This window comes from Bacillus rossius, chromosome 16 (genome assembly GCF_032445375.1).
Source record: "Bacillus rossius redtenbacheri isolate Brsri chromosome 16, Brsri_v3, whole genome shotgun sequence".
NCBI lineage: Eukaryota > Metazoa > Arthropoda > Insecta > Phasmatodea > Bacillidae > Bacillus > Bacillus rossius.
In genome coordinates, this window is record NC_086343.1 from 11,911,971 (window position 1) to 11,939,802 (window position 27,832).

Sequence of the window (27,832 nt, forward strand, 5' to 3'; positions counted from 1 at the left end):
AGAGATGCAGAGGGGGATATAGGCAGATCTACATGAGGATATGAAAAGAGGCATAGATATAGACAGACATAGAGAGATAGAGGGATGTAGAGAGAGATGCTTTGTATGTGGGTACCTACTTCAAACCAATTTTTTTAAAATTAAAGAGCCATTGCAGCACATGCCGGGAATTAGCTACTAAATAATAAATCGGTACATGGTCCACAGTGCTTGTCATGGACGGGATGTGGTTTAGATTAGGGCTAGTGAAATTTGCGTAATCGTTAACTTTGACTCATCCATCGCTGCTCCAACGTCCTGCACCAACACTCCTTCAGTCGCGTCCCGCTTCACTCTAGTTGACTGTAACTCTGCCTAGACGTCCATTGTATATGCCAATGATGTTTAAGAAAAAGAAAAAGAAAACATTTGTTAAAGGTTTTAGACAGTAAGCTTTCCACCTATCATTTTATTAATATCTGTGATTTAGAAAGCGATGTAAACAATGACACTAACAACTTACACCAGTAAAAAAACTTTGAGAAAGTGCTTTGTAATGCTTATCTTTTACACATTTACGCACTTTTAATTCGGGAATGCTTAAATGTGTTGGTTTTAGAATTGTTATTGGAACTCGAAGTAAATGTTTTAAGTCTCATTAGAATTTATGTTACGAACCTTACTGCAGACATTTGTGAGTACTTTTTTAGATTTTAGATTTGGAAGATGTTTTAGCAACATGAAATTTATCTACTGAAACATTTTTGTCGAAGTTGAAATTTAAATAAAGCAGTTCTTCAAAGAATATTCTAGCACAATTCTAAGAAAAAAGTGAGGGCCAAGTTTGGATATTGTATGTTTTGGTAAATCATACAGTAGAAAAAAATTTATTAGTAATTTTCTAGAGTAGTTACCCTTCTAAATAAAATTAAAAAACATTTTCAGAATTTTAGAGTTCCTTGGATTACCTATGTTTGATGATTCTGTAGAACGATATTGCAATATTTCAAGTAGTTTACCGGTAGTTTACAGCTTTGAGCAGTTGGTTAAATTATTTTAGATGTATGTTGGCTAGTTAAGTCAGCTTCATTTAGAATACTATAAATTGGTGTGAAAATTTAGCTAGGTAGGTTAGTGACATATAAAATATTTAACGTCGCGTTTATGCAGGGGTGAAATCCTAAGAAATCTTAAAAATCTATCATTCCCAACATCAAAAAAGAAGGATTTGAAAACAAACAGTAGGCAAAGAGGTTGTATCTCTTCTCCTTCCCCCCAATTGAAAATCTGTGTATGCTCCTGCTTAACTGTGTTTTTTAGGACATTTAGTATTGAGAAGAACCATCTTCGGAATTAATTAATTTATATTTTTGGATGAACACCTACTCTAGGAAATTACTCTTTATCTAAGAGTGCAATTTTTTTTATGATCTGATCGGTAGCGAAATGAAAATCACAGTGTAAATCAAAACTGTTACTTATTTAAAAAAAAAAAAAAAACATTTAGATATACCTTTCAGCTACTTCTCTTCGTAGTTGATGCTCTGATTGAGACATTTGCCGTAGCGTGGTATCACCTTTCCAAACACAATTGTCATAGAAGGCAGCCACCTGTGCTTTCAGCCAATTCTCTACGCTGATGAGTAGCTAAACTAGGGTGGGTCGGGGTAATTTGGTTATAGTGGGGTAATTTGAGTATAACTCATAAATTATTAAATAAACTTAACACAGTCTTTTTACTGACATGAATAAAATACATGTTATTTGTTTCATGTGTAGCCCTATCTATGGCAAAATGTGAGAAGGTTGTGTTGGTCACGGTGGTACTTTCTGAAAGAAATTTTGATTTGTTTTTGTTTACAAGTGTCTGAAGTTAGGTAGGCCTACTCATCACATCAGTGCAAAATTATTCAGAAACCAGTTATGATACATTGATAAAATTCAGGTATGTATACATTATATATGTTTAGTGCACTTTCTATTAAATTAGATAATTTGACATGAATAGTTTTTTTTGCAAATTACCATTTATAAACATGGGGTAATTTGGGTAGGGTGGGACGGGGTAATTTGGTTATAGTGAGGTAATTTGAGTATAACTCAGAAATGATCAAATAAAACTTAACTGATAGAATACTAGTATGTATACATTATAGCCTACATGTTTAGTGCACATTCTATGGCATCAATAGTTCTTTTTGCAAATTACCATTTATAAACATGGGTAATTCGGGTATACTTATTGTTTATAGATCAACTAGGGCATATCTGACAATATTTCTATTTTTGTTTCAGATCATGCCTCGTACGTATGTTAAGAAACGAACACCTACATATGGGTCCAGTGATCTTGAAAATGCCAAAGAAGAAGTGAAAAGGGGCTCCTCAGTGTATGCAGCAGCAAAAAAATTCAACATTCCATATGAAACACTGAGGCGGTGGCATGAATGTCCACCTTCTCATCAGGGTGCTGGCAGGGGTACAGTCCTATCGAAAGAAGAAGAGCAATACATTGTTAGTGCTTTAGTGTACACGGCAAAATGTGGATATCCCCTGGACAGACAAGATTTAAAATACATGGTGAACAGTTACGTGAAATCTGTTGACAGAAAGACACCTTTCAAAGACGACATGCCAGGATATGATTTCATTGTTGCATTTGAAAAAAGGTGGAAAGATAAGTCTTGTTAGGCGAAAACCTGAGCTTTTAACAAAATCACGAGCAGAAGGTCTTTCTCAGTTTGTTGTCGGAGAGTTTTTTACACTTTATCAGCAGGTTCTTGACGATAATAATCTCAATGGACACCCAGAACGGATTTTTAACCTTGATGAGACAGGTCTCGCAACTGATCCTACAAAAGGTAAAGTTTTTGTACCAAAGAGTGCTAGAGTGGCCTATTCTCGTTCAGGAGGTGCAGGAAAACTCCAGTACAGTGTTCTGTTTGTGGCAAGTGTGGATGGTGAACGTTATCCACCTTGTGTCATTTTCAAGGGGACTGGAGCCTTGCAAAGTACTTGGGTTCAAAATGGACCCACTGGTGCGCTATATGGTGTAACAGAATCTGGTTGGATGCAAGACTACATATTTGAAAAGTGGCTCAATGCATTTGTCAATAAAGTAAAACACATTGAAAAGCCAATACTGGTCATCTTTGATGGTCATGGCAGTCATTTGACCTACAATGTTACATGTACAGCCAGAGAACACAACATTATTCTTCTCTGCCTTCCTCCAAATACATCTCATGCCCTTCAGCCATTAGATGTAGGTGTGTTTGCTCCCATGAAGAACGCTTGGAGAGACATCCTGCGAACCTGGTACCGTGAGTCCCGCTTGAAAAATATAGATAAAGCTATATTTCCCAGTCTTCTAAAGAAACTCATGGCAGTTTCTTTCAAAGCTGAACATGTGATTGGTGGCTTTAAGGGTTCTGGACTCTACCCAGTTAATAAAGATGCCCTTGTAAATAAAATTGTATCTGTAGAATCGGTGGAGATGCCTATGCCTGAAAATGCCTCATCAAACAGGCCTAACAACCCAAATGATGACTTAAATTTGCCAGGCCCATCAAGTAGCAACTCCGAAGCAAACAACTTACTGGGATCATCATCAAGGACTACGCATAGTCCTACTAATGAACCCTATCCATCACCAATGAAGAAATTAAGAGAAGCAATCATTCAAACATTATCACCTGAACAGTCAGCAGAGGTGAAGGCAGCCTTGGCAAATTCAAAGCGGAAACGACGAAGAGTACAAAACAGTGTTGGAGAAGTGCTTACATCCGAAGAAGTCCAAGAAAGACTAAAAGAAGAAGAAGAGTTAATAAATGAAAATAAAAAATTGAAAAACAGTAGGCCTCGACGTAAACCTGCGAAAGAATTAGGCGTATTGACTAAATGCAAGAAAGAAGAAGGAAACGGTAGGCTTAGCAAAGTGGTTGAAAAACTTGTTTTTGAAAGTGATGAAAGTGAAGAAGGAAGTCGTGGACCTATTGCAACAACTAGTTCAAGTTCTGAAATAATTACAGGATCGTGGGTCTCTGTTAACTATCAAAGTGAATGTGGCAAGACAGTGAAGGAGTACAGGGGCCAAGTAATAGGTGAATCACAAGATGCACACAATAAAAAACAATATAATGTCAAGTTTTTAATTCAATGCAAAGGGGATGGTCACCGTTACATTTTTCCAGAGGTTGATGATATTGAGTGTGTTGATGTATCACAAATATCTGAAGTGTTTTCAGTCCCTGATTTCAATGGGAGATATTTTAAATTTACAAAATAGGTAAACAAGTAAGCCTTTGGTTGTGCAGTGTTTCTTTAATATGTAAACTTGCAAATGCTATTTTTTTAATCAACATTTAAAATTAATGTTTTGTAAACCTGTTTAACCTAAACATTGTCTTAATTTCATAAATTAACTAGCTGTTGTGGTTATTTGAGAATAAAATACCTTAAATGCTTTATTAGCTAATAGAATAAGCATTATACCCAAATTCCCCCATCCATGGGGTAAATTGGGTACAGATATACTTAAAATTATTAGGATATCAAGAATGGCTCAACAAAATTTGAAAGCCCAATTAATTAATTCTAGAAGATCACATTGCTAACATATTAAAAACTGACAAGAATATTTTATCACTGTAAACAATTTTAGAGGGTCTAAACTTAAAATTGTGTGATTTTTGCACCCAAATTACCCCAAGCCACCCTACTCTCCCAGCCAGCCTTTCATGTAAGCAAAGAGATGGAAATCGGAGGGAGCCGAGTCCGGGCGTTATGGTGGGTGATCAAGCACTGTCCACCGTAAACTCTTCACGAGATTTTTTTGCTGCAGCTGCAGCGTGTGGCCGCGCATTGTCACGAAGGACAATGCCCGATGACAACATTCCTCTCTGCTTGTTCTGAATGGTCCTTCGTAGATGTTCAAAGAGTCACGCTGCATGAGGCTGCAGTGATGGTTGTGCTGTGTTCCATGAATTGCACCAAGAGAACAACCTTTTTGGTCACAGAACACAGTAGGTACGCATACACTTTCTGCTGGAGAAGGTTCATTTGAAAATCTTTGATTTACTCTGGGAATGAGACTGCAGCCACTGTTTGGATTGCTCTTTTGTTTTGTCAATTTCGAACTGGACCTGTTTCTCGGCCCTTGTGACGATTTTGTTCAAAAAATCTCCATCACGGTAGCACTGGAGAAATTTTAAGGTGGCGCCCATTTGCTGTTTTTCTGTGATGGTCGGACCGCATCTTGGGAACCCATCTCGTACAGAGTTTGCGGTACTGGATTCTCTCACCCACAATGGTGTAGAGAGCTGGCCGTGAAATGTTTTTGAAACGAATCAGCACAAAAATTGTATACCGACAATTGTCTTGAATCACCTAATGAATGAAGCAATTCAAAAACAACACCCAGTCATAAAAATTATAAATAACTCATTAAATGATCTACCTTAACCTATTAATATTTCATCTTGATGACACTTTGGATCATTACTAGGACTATAGGACCATGTATAATTATTCAAATCATAACAAATGACCACAAACTCTGTGCAAAATCTTTTTTTTCCAAGAAACACAGCAAATGGGCGCTGCTTTAAAATTTCTCCAGCTCTACCATGATGGAGAAGATTTTTTGAACAAATCGCTGAACAAGATCATTGGTTGACGCCCGCTTCCTTCCCTGGCCGCCTGCATCATGAACGTCTGTACGTCCTGCTTCAAAGATCCTGCGTCATTGCCGCATTTTACTGTCGCTCGTGAAAGTTTGTCCGCACACGTTACTAATTTGTCTGTGAATTTTGGCTGCGTTGCACCCCTCAGCATGCGGAAATCGAATGACAGCATGCACTTCACACTTGGCTAGAGACACTATTGTTCGAGGCATGTTTGCGTGCTCACTGCGCGCTAAGAACTTACAACTGCAACCTTACAAATACCTAAATAAGGAAGAAAAAAAATATATATATTCATGTAAACATTACGTCGAAAGTTAGGCCTGTATGAATATTAGTTTTATTGATTTGAACCAAATTTGAATACAATGACAAAATATTTTTGAATACGAATATCAAACTTGAATAGCAAGAGTATGGGAACAAAATTTTTTTTTAAACAATTTAATCGTTGTTTATAATTTATATTTTAACAAATGCATGTTCTATGTTTAGTGAAATGGCAATGAATATTTCATTTTAATGGTTAGAAATAATAAAAAAAAAGTTTAAAAATATTAGGTATTCTTTTAAATTTTTATGTATTTTTTTTGCAGTTGTTGCAAATATTTAATTTGTTCAACTGTCAGTCATTAAAAATACATGGTTGATATTGTCCCACCATCCAAAAATTTAAATGCAAACTTTTTTTTTTTACTAATTCTGTAGGTATTTGAACAGAAATATTTTTATTGTTGCAAAATGTATAATATAAATTTTTGCCCTATTATTTATTAATATAATTAACATCAAAATGTGAATAATTTTTTTTGTTTAAATTTTGTGTTTGATACACCCCACTATTGAATTAGCTCTTCTTACCCTGGATAAAAATTCTTAATCTTTGTTGGGGAAATAAATAATTCAGGAATTGGTGTCAACTCAAAACCACCCTATTAGAATAAAAATTAACGAACACCCTAAATGAAGTGAGTGGCTGAGTAGAAATACTTTATCGTAATTTATGAGAAGAGATTATTCATATGGAGATATTTTGTTTCAGCGTAGAAAATATTTTTCCACGACTACCGCGATGACAGAGCTTCTTGCCGATCTCCCGCCTGGGCCGCTGGACCGGTACAGGAAGCAAGCAAGTTTTGATTGGAAGAAGCTGAAAGTTTTTCTCGAAGGTGAAGACATCGTGAGATACAAGGTAATACTGCGCTGCTTTCTGATTTTGTTGGAAATGCAGTCAGAAAATTAGAATTGTGGTAGTAAACCTAAATTTTTGCATTTCACTTACGTCACAGTTTCGTTTTGATAATTAGTGATGGTTCAAAATCCCTATTTTCTCGAATCAGAATCTCAAATTCGAATCCCAAAGAGTACTTAGACTATCCGAATCTAGTTCTCAAAGGTCCAAAATAAAATAATATACACGAAATGAAAAAAAATATTAATAATTGTGTTGAAAAATTTAACCCTTTAAGTGTTTTATTCATGAACTAAGTTTCCAGAATCAATACATATTTTAATTTTATTTATATATTTCTTGTTAAAAGTAAAATATCCTGGGAGTGGTAACTAACAGGATATGTATGTATGAAGGAAAAAAATAGATGTAGTAAACTTCAAATACTACTTGAGTACTAAGTATTTGATGGTATTTTAGGATTTGAGGATTTAATTGGAGCATCCCTAGTGATAATAGTTTGGATATCAGTCAGAATAACCAGATTAAATTAAAATTTAAAATTAAAAAAAAAAAAAAACAGGAGAATTCTCATACTGCAAATTAGGGGGCCTATTCTAAGTATATCATTACATCCATCAAGTCCTCTCGATGTATTGAGTTCCCTCGATAGGGTTTTTAACGACAGAAAATATCGAGAGAAAATAAAATGTAGGTATTCTAAGTGGGTAATTGTTAAGATTCTATAGTCTCTCAGGTAAATTCGAGTTTTTTTGATTTCCTCTCCTCCGAGACTTGAGAGTGGGCATGACATCACAGCGGCAACGTAACGAATAAAAACCAGCTTGTATATTTCTTAAGTATTATGAATAAAACAAATTTTTCTAAAATACAAATGTGTTGTACTAAAATATCTTATGAATTTTGGAATCAAAATTTTATTGGCTGGTAGAACAAATATAAAGTGTAGTTATTAACTATGTAGGTCACACACTCCCGTGATTAAACATTTGAGTTTACAACTGTGGTGACACTGCGAAAGTTTGTAAGGCAGAAAAAAAGCAAACTTATGTTTCTTCGCACAAACAAAACCTAAAGTACTAACAGTAAAACAGCCAACGCAGTTACCGACCAAAGAAACTACTTATTTAGGTAAACATAAACATTTTGCTGTTATAACAAAAACAAAAAACCCAAAAAAAAATTCAGCCATTTATTCTAAAGTTGTTTAACCCTGGAATGGATTTTTGATACTTTATAGTTTATAATCTATACTTCACTTGCAAGAAAATCAGAGGTATGTACCTATTAATGAAAAATCCTGTGCAATTTTCTACTTAATGAGATTCAATTTTCTTTGTTATGCAAGTTTGGAAATGTAGTCATATTATAATATAAACATGTTATAAAGGAATTGGTGTCTGCTTTGATGTATGTAGGTTATTTATAATATAATCTTATAATTTCATGTAGTTAGTCATCTTGTGGAAATAATTCTCAGTAATAATAATTGTGCTCATTTAATCTAAAGAGTTCAAAATGCCACCTTCACATTATTTTTATATGTTTGTTGAGAAACTGTAAATAACAAGTGAGACAAAGAAACAAGCATAGTGTAAACTATAGTTCAAAATTAAAGGTAACCATCTTGTATTTTCATTTGCCAGGTGTGCACTTCATATAAATGCTTTATTTGTGCATACTTTATTTATGAACATTCATTTCTTAATAAAAGATAGTGTTTCATTTGAAGATTTAATTTTTTTATTATTAGTAAAAAATTTAAGGTTATTGGCTTACCCAGCATTAAATAACGAAACCAATGGACTGAGCTATGAATTAAAATTATTATAGCAATAATTGGACTAACAAAAAAAAAAATTAATTTTATTTATTTATTTTTTCCAATTTTGCATTAAGTACAAATTGTTTAATGCAACAAGCAGTTAAATTTTTTTTTTCTCAGTGACAGGGTTTGAATCACATCAAGACATTAGCTTGAATCACAGGACCAACCACTTACCCTATGCACTGCAGTTGTACAGTTATGTAATGCTAGTTTTCTTGCATATTATTACGTGTGATTATTTCTAGTTATGACTATTAAAGTCACACATCCTTATGTGTGAATGACTCAATTAGCTGCCTATTTTAAAAACCAGTGAAACACATATGGCGTCTTTCTGTTCACATATCTCTGCTGAGGCACGTTATACAGTTGCACACATCAGTGAACTATATCTATGGCACCTTCAACTGTCAATTAAGATTTTTTGATTGAAAAACGTACTTAGTTTACAGATGTAATGAGACTATTAAATTTTTTCACGTGTAATTTTTTTTATAGTTATTATATGATGAATATTATTCCACAGAAGTCCAAAAAATTAATTTATATGTGAATTTGTAGTGAGTTGAGCCATTTTATGCAGCAGTTAAGTTGTAGTGAAGGACAATTTTCGTAAAGGTTTTTTTTTTTATATTACGGGTACCGGCACCGACATTTTAGCTGTGGTTCTCGTTGCCGGTATAGATGCTGAGAACCGGTACCGACCCATCCAATAATTTTACAGCCTGCAGGGTAAATAGAGGTGATGACTCATCAGGGCGTAAGGGAAACGAAAAATACAAAATTTAGGAGTGGGGCACTAGATCGGGATGGGGGTTGGAAAGGGGAATCAAAATTAAGCAGGATGTCAGATTACTGTAAGAATCTTGGCAGGATGTATGTCACCATGTTTGTTAATGATTGTAAACTTACATTGTTTATTGTTAAGTTTTATTTCAGCTATCGAATTTCTTCTTGAAAAAATAGATGGTGGCAGTAGCAGTGGTCGTCGGCATACTTGCGTTATACCACGCTTGTGTGTATACTTAACACACTCGCATACTCCTGTTCTCAAATACTTGCATATGTGCTTGTTCTCTCACATACCTGTATGTTTGTATACTTAAGTGCTTGTTTCAAACAATTTGTGTACTCTGTTCATTTCCTCTCCCATTGTTCTGTGAAGTTTCACTTCTAAAGGTGGAATCACAATGCCCCGACGACCCCGACACGACTGTCCTGACACGACGAAAAATTTTCAACAGCCAATAAGAACCTTGTTTCGTTGGGATGAACCAAGTTCTTATTGGCCGTTGAAAATTTTTCGTCGTGTCGGGGTCGTCGGGGCATTGTGATTCCACCTTAACACTTCTTGAGCAATACTCCCATTAAATTATGTGTGTATTTTGTTTTGCAGATGAGGGTGTGGAACACGCTGGAGAAAGACCCGTTGTTCCAGCACAGCCCCACGTCCCTCCCATTGGACGAGCAGCGGCACCGCGCGGTGCAGCAGATGTACCGCACGCTCGAGCACATGTTCATATCCCCGGACGTCGGGATGTCGGAGATGATGCAGGTTTGTGCCCGTCGTCGTGAGACTTCGGAAGTTTGGAACCAAAATTGGTGTTGAGACAGGGGCGTATCCGGGGGGGGAGGGGGGGGGTAGTGGTTCAAACCCCCCCCCCCCCCCTCCTCCCCTTAGCACCAAATCTTTAATTAATTTCGTATTCATCACTCAAACAAATTTCATATTAAAATTAATAAAATTTTTACCATTACAATACTGTATTTAAATATAAGTACCAGAAACTGCTAAAATAGCACTATTTTACACCTTAAAATCCAAATTTTCCCGGGGGAGGACCCCCCGATTTAATACGTGGGGGGGGGGGGGGGGGGGGGCCATGCTTCTTAACACCCCCCATACACAAATCCTGGCTACGCCACTGCTTTGAGACATCCTGATCCTGTTGTTTTTTTTTCCAGGAAAAAGGGGATAAGTATATTACTAGTGTTGTAAGAAATTATTCTTCTTCAAAATGTGCGTTCACAATTATTTTTTAAAATTTGCTGAAATTAAGTTTTTTTTTTAATGTTTCAAAAGCATCGTGTAAAAAAAAACACTCAAATCCTACATAAATTACTCATAAAGTCTAACTTAAAGGTCTATAAGTCCTTTTGACATTTGAAATCACAGTGTTAACATACCAAAAATAAAGTACACTTGTAAAGCTAACCTCTTAAGTCTATACATCTTTTTTTTTTACAACTTCAATCACACTATTCACATGAAAATGAATTATAACTTATAAATTTAATTGCACAAATTAGTAACTTTTTTCCACACGAATAAATAAATAAATTGTAAATGCTTTAAATAAAATAAAAGAAATGTGGTAGCATCAATCGTTAGCCGTTACGAAAACTGAGGAGTAGTCAAAACACAAGCAGCATTATTAGAATTCCGTGGCATCACGGCTGTGACGTTTCTACCTCTTCTCTGCCTTCTTACTTCCAGCCGTTACAATTAGCATATTGCATGCTACGCTACATACGTATTCTCCCCCCCCCCCCCCTCCCCTTACCCAGGCATCTCTTCCAATTCTACCGTTAGCGCATGTGTTGGAGTGGCGTTGCCGCAGAGACGCACTCTCCTGCTCTACCGGTTCCCCCACAACGTACCTAACTATTCCCCTCATGCGCTCTGAATTTTCGTAACGCGCAACAATTGTAGCCCCCTCAGCAAAGATGTTTCACTTCAAAAAAAGTAAGCATTAACTGTGGAATCTGAAATGATGCAGCCCTCCTTTACTCTTTCGTAGTGAAATTGAAAGCTTAAAACATTTTGGTCAGAGTTCTGTTTCTAGAGTTATTATATGAGAGCATCAGATCTATGCCTGCCGTTCACAAAGTTGAAGATGCAGGTTGTGAAAGCATGCAGAGATACATCTTGATACAAGGTTAATGTAGAAATATGTATCATCCGTCTTTTGTCTTGTGAGGTCATTCCTCCAAAATAGTCAGAAACAGTTTTTTCAAGTTTATTTCCTCTTCGTATGTGTAGGGACAAGATTATATGTACGGAGAATTGCAATAAAATAGAAATAACACGAAAAGCATTTCAATCCACCATATAACATAGAAATTCAAGTTAATACAAAACAAAGCACCAAAATGCAATTAAAATCATGAATCTAATCAGTGTTTTCAATCAAAGCTTCACTGAAATGAAAAATATGTAATCTTTTAAATATTAAATTCACATTTTAATAAAAAAAAATATTGGAAAAAGTTTTTCTTCTTAATCTTGAAACTGTTATTAGTTATGGTTTTTACATTATGGCTTGAGTATATTTTTCGACATTAGTATATTTTTCAAATACAGACTTGGTACTTTACAAATTTATTTTATATGTTCCGAATAGTTAGACATGCTTGTTACAAATCATTCTATTGAAAAAGTGCATCATGTATCAGTCAAACTGACACTGTTTTGGAGAAATTAGTATCATGGAACATTTCAGTATCATAATTTTTTTAATTTCTTACATTTTTCTTTTTTAACAAACAGATTTCATAACTATAAAAACAATAACACAGAAATCTCCAGTTTTAAAAACGTAATTGGCCTTAAAATAAAACCATAAAATCTTGTCTCTATTTATATGTAATAATAATTTTGTTTGAGTGTTATTGTATTATTTTATTGTATTTTTTGTTTTGTTTTCAACCAGGGTTCCCTGTTGGTGTATTGCCTTGCATACTACGACCCAAGTGTATCGATCAAACTTGCCCTCTCGTTTGGCTTGTTTAGGCATGCTATTTCAAATTTGGGAACAGCAAGGCATGAACAGTTCGTCAAAGAAAATTCAGAGGCAATGGTAAGTGTACTCTTACGAGTGCTGTTATATATTAGCAAAACAAATACTGTTGGAAATTCTCTCACCTAAATGTAAAATTATTTGTGCAGCATGAGGATTCCGTTAATTCTGAAATGTCCCGCTGAAGGATTTCCATGACTTTTATTAATTTTATATGTTTTGTTACGATGAAGTAATTTACATTTTGACAGTTAACGCAGCACGATCATGACGATTATAAACTAATTATTCAACAAATTACTACATATTTACGTACTTTGTTAATTTTTTACTTGTTGAAGTAAGAATTTTTTTCTGATAAGTGAGAATCATTTTGGAATATATTTTAAAGGAAATTATAATAGGTGTTTTAAAAGATTGTATTTAGGTACTTATTGCTAAAATACAAAAAAAATTACTGTTGACGTACATTTGTAATTTTTTTTAAGATTTGTTACCATAACAGTTCATTATTTTGCTTGATTATTCATTTGATGAACTGGTGTTGGATGTGAATGCTGTCTATCTGTGTTTCATATTGCTGCTTATTGAATTACCATAAATCTGTCAAACGTGATTTTCTTTTCATCAGATTAGTGGCGGTTTTGCGTTGACAGAGTTCTCCCACGGCAGTAATGCGAAGAGCATACGGACTACAGCAACTTACGACCCCGCAACGCAAGAATTTGTACTTCACTCCCCTGATTTCGAAGCAGCCAAGTGCTGGGTGGGATGCTTAGGTAACAAAGTTAGAAATGGTGGTTACTGATCTCGTCTTTTCTAGACGTTGTTCATTTAGGCCCGTTCTACAATGACATGGAAACGGAGTCCGATATCACAGAACATAGTTCCTACAACAGCACGCAGACGGAGAGGGACCTGTACAGATTAGCTCTGCAATTCTGAGCTCTTCCGTACGGCCAAGTAATTTGCTGCGGTGGTAGCCATGTTTGTTTATGTTCTAAATATGTTCAAAATTGTTTCAAATACAAGAATATTTAGTGTTCTATTACTACTTTGTCGTTCAAATTTATTATTTACTTAAATTCTGCCCGTGTTGTGGTTTTATATATATATATATAAAATTAAATTAATATTTTGTAACCTTCAAATGTAATCTCATTGGTTGCCATTTGTTATGTTTTCATGTGTTGTGGAAGCAGCAGATGTGTTAGTGAAATGTTCTGGATGATCTGTCTCCGTTTACATGCTCTGTCTCAGTTTATTTGCCATTGCAGAACAGGCCTTACAGAATGTACATCCAGGTTTTGTTTTAAAAGTATTTGGATATCATGTTTGGTATACTATTCCTTTTCTTTTTTAAAATTCAAATTTTATAAAGTAATGATTTCAGGCACATTACTTTTGAAGTTATAATTCTCTACTGGCTACATTATCGGTTAAACCTCAAATGTGTGAACAGTTTTATAAGTGGCTTTTTCATTGAAGAATCAAATTAATTTACATTTTATCAGTCTTTTTTTTTTCTGTAATGAAATAAGAGATTTAGAAGAACCTTTTTTTAAAATCTTAATATGATTCTGAGACCATCCCCAGTATATTAACATTATATTTAATGTATAATGAGCTCAAACTTAAAAAATATTTTTATTTTGAGATGTACACTATGTATGGAGGATCAGCTTTACACTGTTGTCATTTATTCAGAGATGTTAGTTATGATTAGCTAACATCGTGAAATTGTTTATTCAAAATTTGGGTCAAATGAAAAAACAGGATTAGCTGAAGCCTACCCACCATCTGAATGGTTCATATTCTTGCTAATTGATTATGTATAAAAATAGAGTATTTCAATAATTTTTACCATAGTCACCGATTATTTATTAAATATGAAAAAAGATGTAGGTATGTACTATGTTGCAAAAAAACAAATCCAAATTTCTCAATAAAACTTTTTGGCATCATGTATTTTCTCTGTTTCACAATGATAAATATCAATAACTTTACGACAAAACACACAAATAGATAAAGAGTGATATAGTTCACAGTAACCAATTGGTTATAAATGGTTACTTTGGTTTTCAGAAAAATATTAAACAGAAACTAAAATGGTATTTACAAAATAAATATGTATATTATAAAAGTTTTGAATAACTTTTTGCTTACGTTTTTTACCAATGAATGTTTCTAGATTATTCAAAATTAGTTATTAATTGTTTACAAATTTTATATTTTATATTTTTTGACGAGTTCCATTTGGTGTATATACTGTTAACAAATAAAATCAAATATTCAATAATTCACGAGTAAGGAATATGTTTTGAACACGCGCCGACCGCCAACGGCAGAGCTCGTTCCCCTGTAAGTGGCGTCACCGGTTCCAGGCAAGACGTGCACCCACGCCGTGGTGTTCGCCAAGCTGGTGACTCCCGACGGCACGGACCAAGGCCTCCACGCGTTCGTGGTCCCGGTGAGGAGCACCAAGACGCTCTGCCCGCACCCGGGCATCGTCGTCGGCGACCTTGGGGAGAAGGTCGGCCTCAACGGGCTCGACAACGGCTTCGTCGTCTTCAGCGACTACAGGATCCCCCGGGAGAACCTGCTCAACAAGATGGCGGACGTCACGCCGGAAGGGGAGTACGTCACGCCGGTTTCCGATCCTCGGAAAAGGTTTGGTAAGAATGCAAACCGTGCGTTTTTAATGTACTTCTGTTTGTAGTACGGGGGTGACGGAATGACAGGTGTGTCTGATAGTGGGTGAGGGAAAGGGCACCAGCTAGCGTGTCGGGAGTGCTAGCCCGCAGCGAACACGAGATGGGAATGTCTCTCGGGGCCGTATCATCGGGTGGGTAGGTCTGTAGGAATATCAGTTTTATGGTTCGAGTCAAATTCAAGTGTGAATATCAAAATATTCTCTTAATATCGTAATGTTAATGGTATGTACTAAAGCCTCACTTGGGATGTAAATTTTTATGTACACAAACCTTCCGCATTTGCACATGGGATAGTGACAATAGTAACGCTAAATTTTATCTGGGTGCCTTGATTGTATACTACTTTCGCAACACGGTCGTCAGTCAGACACGGTCGTGTCAGCTGTGGACGACGGGTCGGGTCAGCTGGGTGCGTGTTCTGCAGGCGCGATGCTCGGGAACCTGTCCTCGGGCCGTGTCTCCATCATCGGCTCCAGCACGCAGTACCTGACCAAGGCTGTGACCATCGCAGTGCGGTACTCAGCCGTGCGCAGGCAGTTTGGCCCGTCCGACGACGAGGAGCTGCCCGTCATCGAGTACCAGCTGCAGGTTTGTCGTGTTGGCGTCAGCTTTCGTTGTGATGAAATTTGGTTACAGTGATGCTCGTGTGATGTTTCAAATAGTCACAACCTAGTTTCATTCTGGGATTTCAGCGCCACCAGGGGACCGAGGTGGTTCAAGCTGTCAGATCGCTCTGTCTCCTAAAACAAACTGAGATCTGGGTTCGATTCTTTGTGGGGGTCATGCCCAGATTTTTTTCGCTAGTCTGAAACATGGGAATGTCACACTGTAATTTTCCTCATCAGTCACTAAACTAACTCATCGTTTCACCCCTTACTCCACTCAGATGGCTTTGATATTGACTATACTTTAACTCGTAATTCATTCATTAACATTTATATTTTTTAAAAAAATAGTTTTTGCAGTAAGTAATTTTTTTTTTAAGTGTAACTTTTTTACAGCCGGTAAGAAGAGACAATGTAATTGGAGCATTAGGAGAAGTGTAATGCTCAGATGATAACGAAAAGTGCAATGCTAATTTACGTACAGTAGAATCCCGCTGATGCGCCCCCCCTCTGATGCGACCCCCTTCTGATGCGTCCATTCCATTTATACGACCGTTTTTTGAGAAACCATGAAAAATTTGAGCAGAGAAAGTCGAAAATTGGAGTAAAATCGGCTGAAAAACAAGTCTGTTACACTTTGTTGGGCGCTATGTGTTCACGTTTATCTTGGTGAGAGCTGTACTGTAAGCAGGCAGGCATACAAAAGACGGATAAAAATAGATGCCACCCCTCTAGACTGTCTAGCCGAGCTCGGCGCGTCCACTATTGCACGAAAAGCCGTCTCAGCTATCATGTTATCTTACCCGCCCGCACGAAAAGCCACTGTGGTAGCTTCTGCGAGAGCATAAGAAACTCATCCGGCCAGGCTGGCGGTAGCGGCGGCTTGACGTCATACGTGACATGCCTCTTACCTCTCCCATCCCCTGATAATTCTTCAAGGCTCATCCCTCCCAGAGCCACAAACCATGTAAAAACACCCTCCCCTCCTTTTCCAACTAACATTTCAACACATTCCCTTCCTTATTTCAACCTTCTGCGTGAGAAACTGTCAGCGTCCTCCTCCCCTCCCACACCGCGTGCCTCAAAAGCCAGGTTGTATAGTCCATTCTCGGTAAAATAAATATTTTTATGGGCTTATACGACTGTCCTTCGCCGTTATTAAATACTTTATAAGTTTAAGTTATTATGATACAATTTGTTTATTGGTCACACAGCAGTTTCTGCTGAAAAATCACTAATATCTCAAATTTTATTGAATAGAAAAATTTAGCAGGGCCGTAAATATATTTATTTTACTGCATAGTTACTTTTCCATCTGCATTCGAACGTGTTTTTCTTCTTTTTTTACGCTGTGAAGGGCCGTGGAAAAGATAATTGCTTGAGCTGTCAAAATAAACATCGCTGACGGCGAGGGCGGGAGCGCATCCTGTTGGTCTGTCTCTGTGATTATCTACTCCAAAAACATGTTACAGCATTTCAGGATAGCATTGTTTTTATATCTTTCGTTTATAGCCGAATGTTTTCTACCTGATCCACACAAGTTCCTTGGCCACGTTTTGAACGAAAATAACAACCAGCCGGCTAGCATAGCCGAACTCGCGTGACATGAATTCACTTAGCGTGAATATTTATCAGAACCCATTGTTTGGGGTATGCGAGTCCGAGGTGTAATATGAATTTAAAAAGTTGTGTTTTTTACACCATAGACTATTTGAATATGAAATCTATGCGAACAGAGGCGATTTTAAATGTATTTGGTTTTTTTTTTGTTTTTGGGGGGGGGGGGGGGGGGAGGTAAAAATTGGCCAGAATTCTCTATTGCAACCATTCCGTTTATAAGTCCATTTTTCCTGAAACCGTGAGGGGTCGCATCAGCGGGATTCTACTGTATTGTACAGATTCTGTATAACAGCACTTGATGGCATGTTTGCATTGTAGCACACTTGCATATTTGTACACTTGTATACTTGTGTACTTGGTGCACTTGCATGCTTACGTGCTTGCATAGTTGTTAACTCAATAACTATCTTCTAACGCACATGTCTGCCACACACAATTTTTTTTTTTTTATTGCTCTGGTAACATATCAATGTAAGCACTGTAGTTAGCTTTGATTTTAAGTGGTGATGTCTTTAATGAAACTTTTTGTTTGTTTAGTTTTCAAAATTAAAACTTGTTTTGAAAATTGGACGTGCATGGTGATAGTTTATTTTTTCTCCCTCAGCAATGGCGTTTATTTCCCTACCTTGCCGCTGTGTATGCATTGACTTATTTCTCCAACTTCTTTGCCAACGTCATGCAAGACTTTGTTGAAATATCTCAGAAAGGAGAGGACTTGGATAATTTGGTAAGCAATGCTACAAATAATATACAGTATCTACTATACGATTGTGAAAATCAAGTATCAATTGTAAGAATTAAATAAAATGCAAAAAAAATTTCTATAGTATTAAACTTTTTCCTATTATATATTACTTTGTGTAAATTCCATGTTAGGCATACAGTATTTTGATATGGTTAAGGAGGATTAAGTTGCTTTGTGAATGGTTTATTACAACATCCTGTGAACATATTGGTTGTAGAATAATTTTTTAAAATAGAGTACATAATTTGGTGTAATTGGATTGACAAAAGTACCGATTTGGTTTGTTTTTTTGCGAGAAAAAAAAGGGGTGGGGGATTTCAGAATACATCTAATGTTGGTGTGAATTAGTTACTTTGAAAAAAAGTATCTTGTTGTAAGTTAATGTATAATCTTTAAAACATTTTAAAGTTATTAAGAATATCAAATTATGTTCCATTAAAATTTTAACATAACAGTAAAACTTTTTTTTTCACACTTAACAGGAATCTAAGGAAAATTGATCCAAAATACAGTAAAATGAATCTAAGAGAAATATATATGGAATCATAATAGAGGTGTAAATTGAAAGAAAAAAAAAAATTGACATGCATTTTCTTAAACCAAAAAAATTTTTAGTTTGAAATTTTTTTTGTAGATCAAACTGATTAAAAATTGACATGCATTTTCTTAAACCAATAAAATTTTAAGTTTGAAATTTTTTTTGTAGATCGAACTGATTATATAAACATGAATAGTGTGTTATTATTAATTTTAACTCATAATCACATTATTTGTTAAACCTAAAAACAATGTTCTTATGTATTAAGTTACAGAAAACAAATTCAAATTTTTCAATATATTATCTTAGCTACATATATGTTACAATTTATTAATTAAAATTTTTTGTGAATAAGACCCATTTGGTGATTCTGTTGGTAACAAATAAACATTTTTTCAATTTGTAATCTTGCATTGATAAGTTATTCATGAATATCAAATATTTTTCAAATACAAACCCATATTTCAAACACAATGTAACAGCTTCTCTCTAATTAAGACATTTTCAGCCCCTCACCCCAACTAGATTTCCCTTCTTTTTTTTCTCTCTCCCCTCTCCTCCTCGTCCCCTTTCTACCACTCCTAGCTTCATCTTCTGATTCATTTCCTCTTGGCTCTTGTAAATTAATAACATTCCTGGTGAAGCTAAAAACTACCAAAAGGAAGAGGAGAAAAATAGTTCTGCGTGAACTTACTTAGCAACTCTGTGTATGTATCAAAGTGACTTTTGTTGTGTTGATCTCTAAATGTGAACTTCCTGGGCTACTAGCTACAGTAGCACCACCTGTACTTGTCAATTTTCCATGCTGCTAACTAACTACGGTAGTGCCACTTACATGTACCACTGGCAGTGCCAATAAATCAACATACAAGTCCTCCTGTTGTAGATGTGGCTGGTCTTGATGATTCATAGTCCGAACAGTTGCTGATTTATTTTGTATACCGTATTATATACTGTATGTATTACCCGGATAAGCTGTTACACTCAAATAAGCTGTCACCACTAATGTTTGGACAGTAACAAAAATTATTTGTTTTTTTACATTGAGCCTTGCACCAAACATTTTTAATCAGTTTAGGGTTTTTTCAGCAACCGTAGATGATCGCAACCTCAAACATTTGTGTAATGATAGCAATAACTTTCTGACAAAAAAAAACTCACAGTTCAAACCACATGCAAGATGTCCATGGTCCATTAACAAACAGCAGGTTAACCAACCTCGGAGCTTGACGAAAAAATTTTCTGTGCATTGCTACCAAGTCTTGAGTGAGCCATTTTAATCACACATTGTTCGAAAAATTGTGTGTGGTTTAATCGAGTGAGTGCAGTATAATTTTGTTCCAAGATGGAGCTCGGGGCGGAGATTCACGGACTGTCGTCTGGGGCCAAGCCAGTTTGCTCTTGGCTGTCGAGGGACGCGATACAAGAGTGCAGGGAAGCTTGCGGAGGCCACGGATACCTGAAAGGTGGGCATCTCGCTACTCACACCACTCAGAGACGTACGGTAAAACCTCGTACAACGAAGCAGCTATACGATTGTTTGTGAAAAATCAAGTAGTAAATTGTAAGAATTAAATAAAATGCAAAAATTAATCCTTATTCAAAATAGCTTTTCCCTAGGTATACCATATTACAAATTATTTTATTTTAGAAGTGCATCTACACAATAGTCAGAATGATACTATTTTGGTGAAATTAGTATTTAGTTGTATATGAGTCTAGTATTGGTTGAAATATACGCTATTTTTTTTATGAAAAAATGGATTTATAAAAATAAAAAAAACAATATCTCCTGTTTTAAAAACGAAATCGTCTTCAAAATAAAATCTTAAAATCTGGTCCCTACTCATCAGATTTAAAAACACAGTATGTGAAAACATATGTTGTATAAAGAACAATGTGCATTAAAATTTAAAAAATGCTGTTCGTAACATTTTCCCACCTATTAACACCATAATTTCATGGTTCCGTCATTTCTCCATTTATCACAATGCTTTAAGTTATGTTAGTGTAAAAGCGTAAGTGCCGTAATACCAAATAAAAACAATATTGTGCCGTGGCCAGCGGCGGGCCTGGGGGACCTGCGCAACAACAACGACGCGTGCTGCACCTACGAGGGGGAGAACAGTGTGCTGGTGCAGCAGAACAGCAACTGGCTGCTGCAGCTGTGGGCCCGCCGGGGCGACCGCTCCGACAAGCCCTTCGCCAGCCCCCTGGGGTCCGTCGGCTTCCTGGCCCACGCCGACCGGCTCCTGGCCGCCCGGTTCTCCGCGTCCACCGCTGACGAGGCCGTCAGACCGGAGGGTGAGCTCCTTGCCACGACCATGGCCAGGCCAGATTAGTGATTTTATTTATTCACATATCTGTGACATGCCACGGACAGTTGGAGAACTATGATCAAAAATACTAAAGACACACCGGACAGCTCTGTACTAACAACACATACAAGAGGGTGAACAATAACCTAACTGCAAGAGGTGTAATCATGGGCGTCGCAAGGATATATTTTTTGGGGGGGGGACCTTCAATTGATTTAGTTGTTGAGGAATATCCATCCCCTGGAAAAAAAAGCGGGGGGTCCGGGGGTCCTCCCCCGGGAAAATTTGGGGTTTGAAGGTGCAAAAAGGTGGTTTTTAGGCATTTTTCTTTCCAAAATATTCTTATTATAGTTGGTTGCAATATATAATTTATTTTTTCTAAAAAATATTTTCAGGAAACAAATTTGTAAAAACACAGTTAACACATCTGTATTCGGTATCGGACCTGATTTTGATTTTACACGAAAATCAAATTAAAAAGTGCTCACATTACCACGATTGGACTAAATGCACCATGCGCAACATATGGGTTATATCACAGAAATCATATTTTTAATATAACTACGAAACTAAATATATTATTGGAGGGGACAAAATTGAAGACTTTTATTATTGGGGAGGACATGTCCCCCCCGTCCCCCCCGGTTGCGACGCCCATGGGTGTAATTACAAATATATTTTACAGATAAATTGTCCAATGATATATAATATTATCTGTTATCAAATATTATTAACTTCATTTGTAAAACATTAAGAACTGTAGGTTTATATCTACCATAAATCTGTAAGATGATTTAAAAATGTTCGTTTTTTTGTTGTCAGAATGTTTGTACCACAGGTATTAAACGGCTACATTGTTCACACTGGCCATACCATGACAAAATTCTTGGAGCTGTTTGGTATTATTAGTCTTTAGTGTCTTTGCTTTAATTTTGGGCACAAACATACACACCTTCAAACAATACGTGTACATAGAGAAAACAAATACTACACAAACTAAGGAAAACACATGTTATAAACATAGACAGTCCTGCTTTTTTTTTTAAATTTTAATCCCATTCGGATTAATGGAATGACAGATCGAGCAAGGTCTGAATTAGTGGGACTCTAGTGTACTGAGAGAAATGTATTAACAGGGATTAACTATAAGTCATTGTACACTTGCATCTATAACTGACATACTTATGCTACCAGTCCACTGAATTTGCGGGAGTTGTACCACATAAATACTGTGGCTATTGTTTATAAAATGCCCATGTGATGGACACTTCTTCCTGGATTATTCCTTCTTCCCCCATCCCTTTCCCACCTCAAGGTTTAAATGTGTTTTTGCTCCTTGGTGTTTCAGCGCTGCTAGCTGCTTACGAGTGGCTCGTTTGCTACTTGCTGCGAGGGTCAGCTGACAGACTGAAAAGTTTGCGCAAGCAAGGAATGTCTTCTTTTGAGGCAAGGAATGAGACCCAAGCGTATTATGCAAGGACGCTCTCCATTGCTTTTGTAGAGGTTAGTGCGTTTCCTTATTTTGTATTGTTTATTTAAACAGTATTATGGCTTGGGTGTGGTTAGTTTGATTTTATTATTTTTTTAATAAAACCCTGGTTACTGTGTTTCGTTCACTGGAGACCTGCCATTTTTGCATTATTATTTGGTGAGAGTCTAATGTATAAGTGTTGGTATATTCCTATGACCCTTGTCGTTGGACACGCACTGGAGAACTAGAAGCCAGTGAAAATTGTCCTAAACTATCCTAACCAAATCATGAGTGACTCATATATAGGGTGAAATATGGCGATATGTAAGCCTGTGTGAGTATTCAAAATTTTGAAGGGGGGGGGGGGGGGGGGGGGAACCAACCACACTAATAATTTACTTATTATTATTTGTATTGTTTGTGATGTCAAATACTCACTTATCGAAAAAAAAAGAAATATTTAATTGTATTCAAATTGTAGTGAAGCTGTTTCATTTCACTGTATGTAACTATCAATGAAAAGGTTGAGTCACTGTTGTACGATAAAATTTTTAATTTACTACTGGGCTTGTCATAATGATATACGTACAATTTATGCATATATGCACAGTAAACAGCAGAATAACTAAAGTTCAGACGTGGGGATGTTCCGCAATTTAGGAAAGTTGAAAAAAGCTACGTTAAAGCAGAAAATCCCTAAAAATTAGAAATGAAACCTACTTTATAATTGTGTTGTAATATTTATATCCATTATATAATTTTTTTATGAATTATAATTAATATTATTATAAGTATAACCATTATATAAATTTACAGAAGTATATTTTTAAATCTGAACTTAAAAATATTATAATTATAAAGTGGGGAAATCCACCACTCTTGCTATTTGAGGATATTTTGATATTTACATATTTGTATTCAAATATGATTTAAACCAAAAACTAGAACACATATTCTCAAAGGTCCAAGTGGCAACCAATGAACACATGGTGTTGACCTTACTATGCACACAACTGTGGATTATAAACCTGGATGCAGAAAATAACACAAGTTTTAGAGGTCTCTGTTAATCATTACCTTTTTTTTTTAGGAAATTTTTTTGTAAATTTGCTATACAGTTTTTACATGTGGTTTTTTTTTTTTCTCTATTCACATTCATAGCATTTTATTCTGCTGAAATTTTGGAACTTTATTTCGGAGAAGACTATGGATCCTGCCTTCAGACCAGTTTTGTTGAATCTTTGTTCGTTGTACGGTGCGTGGAGTTTGCAGAGGCATCTGGCAATACTTTATGAAGGTCAGTGCTATATTTTTAGTGAAATGTTTTATTTTATAATTCTATTTGTGTGCTTGTTACCATTAAAATTCTTTGACTTTTTAAAATTTTATTTTGAGTTTGTAACATGCCCGCCAACAGCCGAGCATGTATTGATAGCGTTCAGTTTTTCCACGTGGTTTGAGGCCTTGATGTAAATAGAAATACTATTGACATTTAAGTCCAATTGAAGAACTGGTTGTTTGCCATGTAAAGCCATTCAGTTATTTAACTTCGCATGTGCAATAACCTAGAAAACGTTAATGCCCAACTGGTATCATTGTGAAAAATTGTTAAAACATTCAGTACTTTTAACAAAATATGCGAAGTGATGAAATGTAGTGTTTACCGAGGATAAAAAAAAGCTAGAAGACAACTTAACACATTGGTAACAGCTTGATGCAAATACCTACCTAAGGAGACTAAAAATTTATTTTAATTCAAGCCAAATATACTATTACTTATAAAAATTACGTCCATCCGTCAAAAATTTTGGCAAACTCGTACTTTGATGGATGGATGGATGGATGGATGGAATTACGCCTATTGCGCTCGTCTTCCAGGCCAGTACGTGTCGGGCAGCGGTCCAGCCGGGATGCTGCGGGACGGCATCCTGCAACTGTGCGCCCGGCTGAAGCCCGAGGCCGTCGCGCTGGCGGACGCCGTCGCCCCCCCGGACTTCTTCCTCAACTCCGTGCTGGGCCGTTCGGACGGCCAGGTGTACCGCAACATCCAGGCGGCCGTGTACCAGACCCCGCAGGCGTTCGAGCGGCCCGCGTGGTGGCGGGACGTCGCCGCCTGGCAGACCCGGTCCAAGCTGTGATGCCCTGGCCTCTTGTCTGGTGCACGGCCGGCCCCGTACCCGTGATGCCATTTCCTCGTGAACTTAGCCTTCGAGGTCAGTTCTCCTCTCTCGTCTCTCGTCTCTCGGCTGTGAGCATTCGGTGACATTGTGACGTTTCTGGCATTATGGCATTTTATGAGTTTCAAATTCGTAAAAACAAATATATTTTATGAAAGGGTTAACTGTGGTGGGTGTAACACACACTTCTCGAACCCCTTATCTCAACATTTTAGGGGTATTCTTATTTTGAATATGTATTTTCAAAAGTTTCTTCATCATGCAAAATTGTATTATCAGGGTGTCCACAAATTCTGAAAGGCAGAAAGAAAAAAATTAGGGAAAGTTGGAATTAGTCGGAGCAAGTCGGAGGATTCACATGAAATCCTGGAAAAGTTATGGAATTTCCCCAATGATAGTAATTTGAGGGGAAAGTATCATGATCCAAACACAAGACAAATGTTTTTTAGAGTTTAAAAATATGTTAAATGTAGAGCTGTACGGATTCACAACATTTGCAGATATGAATATACAGCTGTTGTTGATTCACTAATTCCGAACCAATAAAGGAGAAAACACTTTTTGTTAAAAAAATTTATAATTTTACTGGTTTACCCAAAATAAATCATTCCAAGAAAAACATGCAATTCAAATGCACATGTATTTTATATTAAAAATGGAACATAACCTCTCTTTTTTTAACTCTTATTTTTAGTTTGTTTTCATTTGTTGTTGACGACCCGTTAGTTGCTAATTAAAACATGAATTTAATAATAGAGGCTGGAAAATGAAGTTATTTAATACATCATTCATTGTATAAAACATATTAATTAATAATAGGTAGCTATGAAATATATCTATTCACAAAATACAAAGTTTAAAAAAATGAATTGAAAATTTTAACGATACTTTGTACATGTTAACAATTCAAGAACGGGAATTCCAATACCATTTTAGTGCATGAGGCGGTGAAAATTTACGGTTCCAAACATTTATACGGAAATGTATTTCATTTGGTCGCTATGCACAGAAACAATAAGAGTAATTTACGTTATGTGAAGAAATATATTATTTTTTTTATTTTTTTTATTTAATTTTAAAAACTATGTAAGTTAATTAAAAATGTCTCCGTCACAATATTACGAACGTTTCTTTGCAGTTCAAGCAGTTGGTTTTTCCGTTGTTCGTTGTGGTAGCCGTGCTCTAAATAAAGCAAGTTTTTGTTCTTATCTAACTTTAAAATGTTAGTGATATATTTATATATGCTGCATTATATTCAAGAACGTCATTTAAACATAGGATTTTTAATATGTACGGCTGGCACACGTAGCTAAGAAATGATTTTAAAAGTAACTAGGTAGTGACTTGATGTAAGTTTTTGGACATACGCCATTGCTAAGATCTTAGCAATGGCGTATGTCCAAAAACTTACATCAAGTCATGCACTCCCATTGCCCAAATCTTTCAAAGATAATATGTAGGTAGTAGTACAAAAAGTGAAAAGAGAAGTGGTGGATTTTTAGGTTATGACAGGCGCTTTCATTTTTCAATAATTTCGGCCAAAAATTAACAAGCGTATCATGAATCGGTAAAAATGCCATTTAAACTAAGTATGTACATATCGGTAAAATTGGCTTCTGGCGATTCATATTAGTACAGCTCTAAGTTAAAAGGTTTGTCACTAAGAGTGAGTTCTTTCAATTTGTAGTTTGAAAGACTAAAGAAAACATAATTAATTACGTTATTTATCCTGTTTATTATTTTGTACAAAATTAATACATTTTTCCCTGTGTTTTTTTTTTGCTGTCTTACTGTTCACTTATATAGTTTTTTTTGCTATTAGTTTTGATTAATAAAATTTTTAAGTATAATATAAAATAAAGTAGAGAGAGAAGTAGACCAGCCATGAGGATGGATTTTCTTTATTTCTGTGAGAAAATCTCAAAATAATTAAATAATTATTTTAAAAAAAATTGAAAATTTTGAAATTTTTGTCAGGTAAGTTTCACTGCAGTTTTGGGTGGATACCTTGATCAACACATATTTATTGATGTGATATAGAAGTGATAAACCAGGCAACAATGTTAATTTTTTTAAATTTATAGTTTTGACAGTTGGTTATCTAGTTTTATTTTTATAAATTAATCCTAGATTATTATTATTATAGTAATTTTAGAAACATGGTTTCTGTTTGGAATTACTCATGTACATGTTCTAAATCTGATAAAAATTATGTACCTGATATGTGTAAATTGTGGTAATTCTATGTTTATGGTTAATTGTTTTTTTCTTTTTTTTTTTAATTGCGGTGATTTTATTTTCTATGTTATTTCTTCAGTTTTTCTACTTTCAGTAATTTCGTTTTGAAAAGTATGTGACTATACAAGTGAGAGACATCATACAATTGTTCCAAGATGACAGAAATTACAAGATTGTTGTGAACTTAATGGTCCCTTGGAAACTTAACATTTGCAGGAATAAGTGGTGGTGTGTAATTTTTGTGGACAGGGTTGTAGGTAACTGTTGATGTACTTTTATGTGTTACATGTCAAGTATCATTATAAATACTCATGTAAAATCACTGAATCAGAAACTCTTAGGATTTTTAAAATTATTGTTAAACTTTCTACTGGATCTAATGTTAAGAAGGGTATGTTGTTACAGTGTTTTGTATGTAATTAGGTAATGGAGATATAAGCAAGTATATTTTTTAATCAGATAATCATGGTATATAAGTATTTTTGAATGAAAGGGTATTAGTTTAATATATTTATTTAACTGTAAAGTGAGTATAGGTGTATTTACAAATAAATTTATATTTTTTTATCATCTAGAAGGTTACTGGTGTGGTTTGTCTTTGATGTAAGCTTCATGGTTTTGAATTCTGCTGACCCTCAAAGTAATGCTCTTAATTTGTTCCAGGAAAACAGAACGCTAAACAAATATGTTTTTTTGACTTGACAACGTCTAATAAATCGATGAACGCCGGCTGCACGCACGAAAAAGTGTCCGGTAACGCACATTGCCCCGTTACGCTCATTGTTTGCTTGCGCCGCATCTATCTCTCTTCCACTCGATTGGAACAACCATCGATTTGACTTTCGAGGCACATTTTCCTACTTTTCCTATCATCGTCCTATCCTTAACAGAATAACACAGATTGGAAGAAGTTAAATAGCAAA

At 35.7% G+C, this 27,832-nt stretch overlaps 1 protein-coding gene across 3 annotated transcripts; it reads left to right on the forward strand.

The window, feature by feature from the left end:
- The first annotated feature begins 461 nt into the window (after window positions 1-461).
- Window positions 462-27,372, forward strand: LOC134539988 (peroxisomal acyl-coenzyme A oxidase 3-like). 3 transcript variants are annotated; one of them, XM_063382397.1, is made up of 13 exons: window positions 462-673; window positions 6,706-6,855; window positions 10,080-10,238; window positions 12,397-12,543; window positions 13,115-13,262; window positions 14,868-15,158; window positions 15,622-15,785; window positions 18,027-18,149; window positions 20,051-20,171; window positions 20,770-21,009; window positions 22,372-22,526; window positions 23,656-23,791; window positions 24,373-27,372. In XM_063382397.1, exons 1-13 carry the CDS (start codon window positions 647-649, stop codon window positions 24,630-24,632), a joined length of 2,121 nt encoding a protein of 706 aa, XP_063238467.1. In that variant the 5' UTR covers window positions 462-646; the 3' UTR covers window positions 24,633-27,372. The 3 variants fall into 3 exon arrangements, with proteins under 3 accessions (XP_063238467.1, XP_063238468.1, XP_063238469.1); XM_063382398.1 differs by having other exon boundaries at window positions 470-810; XM_063382399.1 differs by having other exon boundaries at window positions 470-673; window positions 6,711-6,855.
- The last annotated feature ends 460 nt before the right edge of the window (window positions 27,373-27,832 follow it).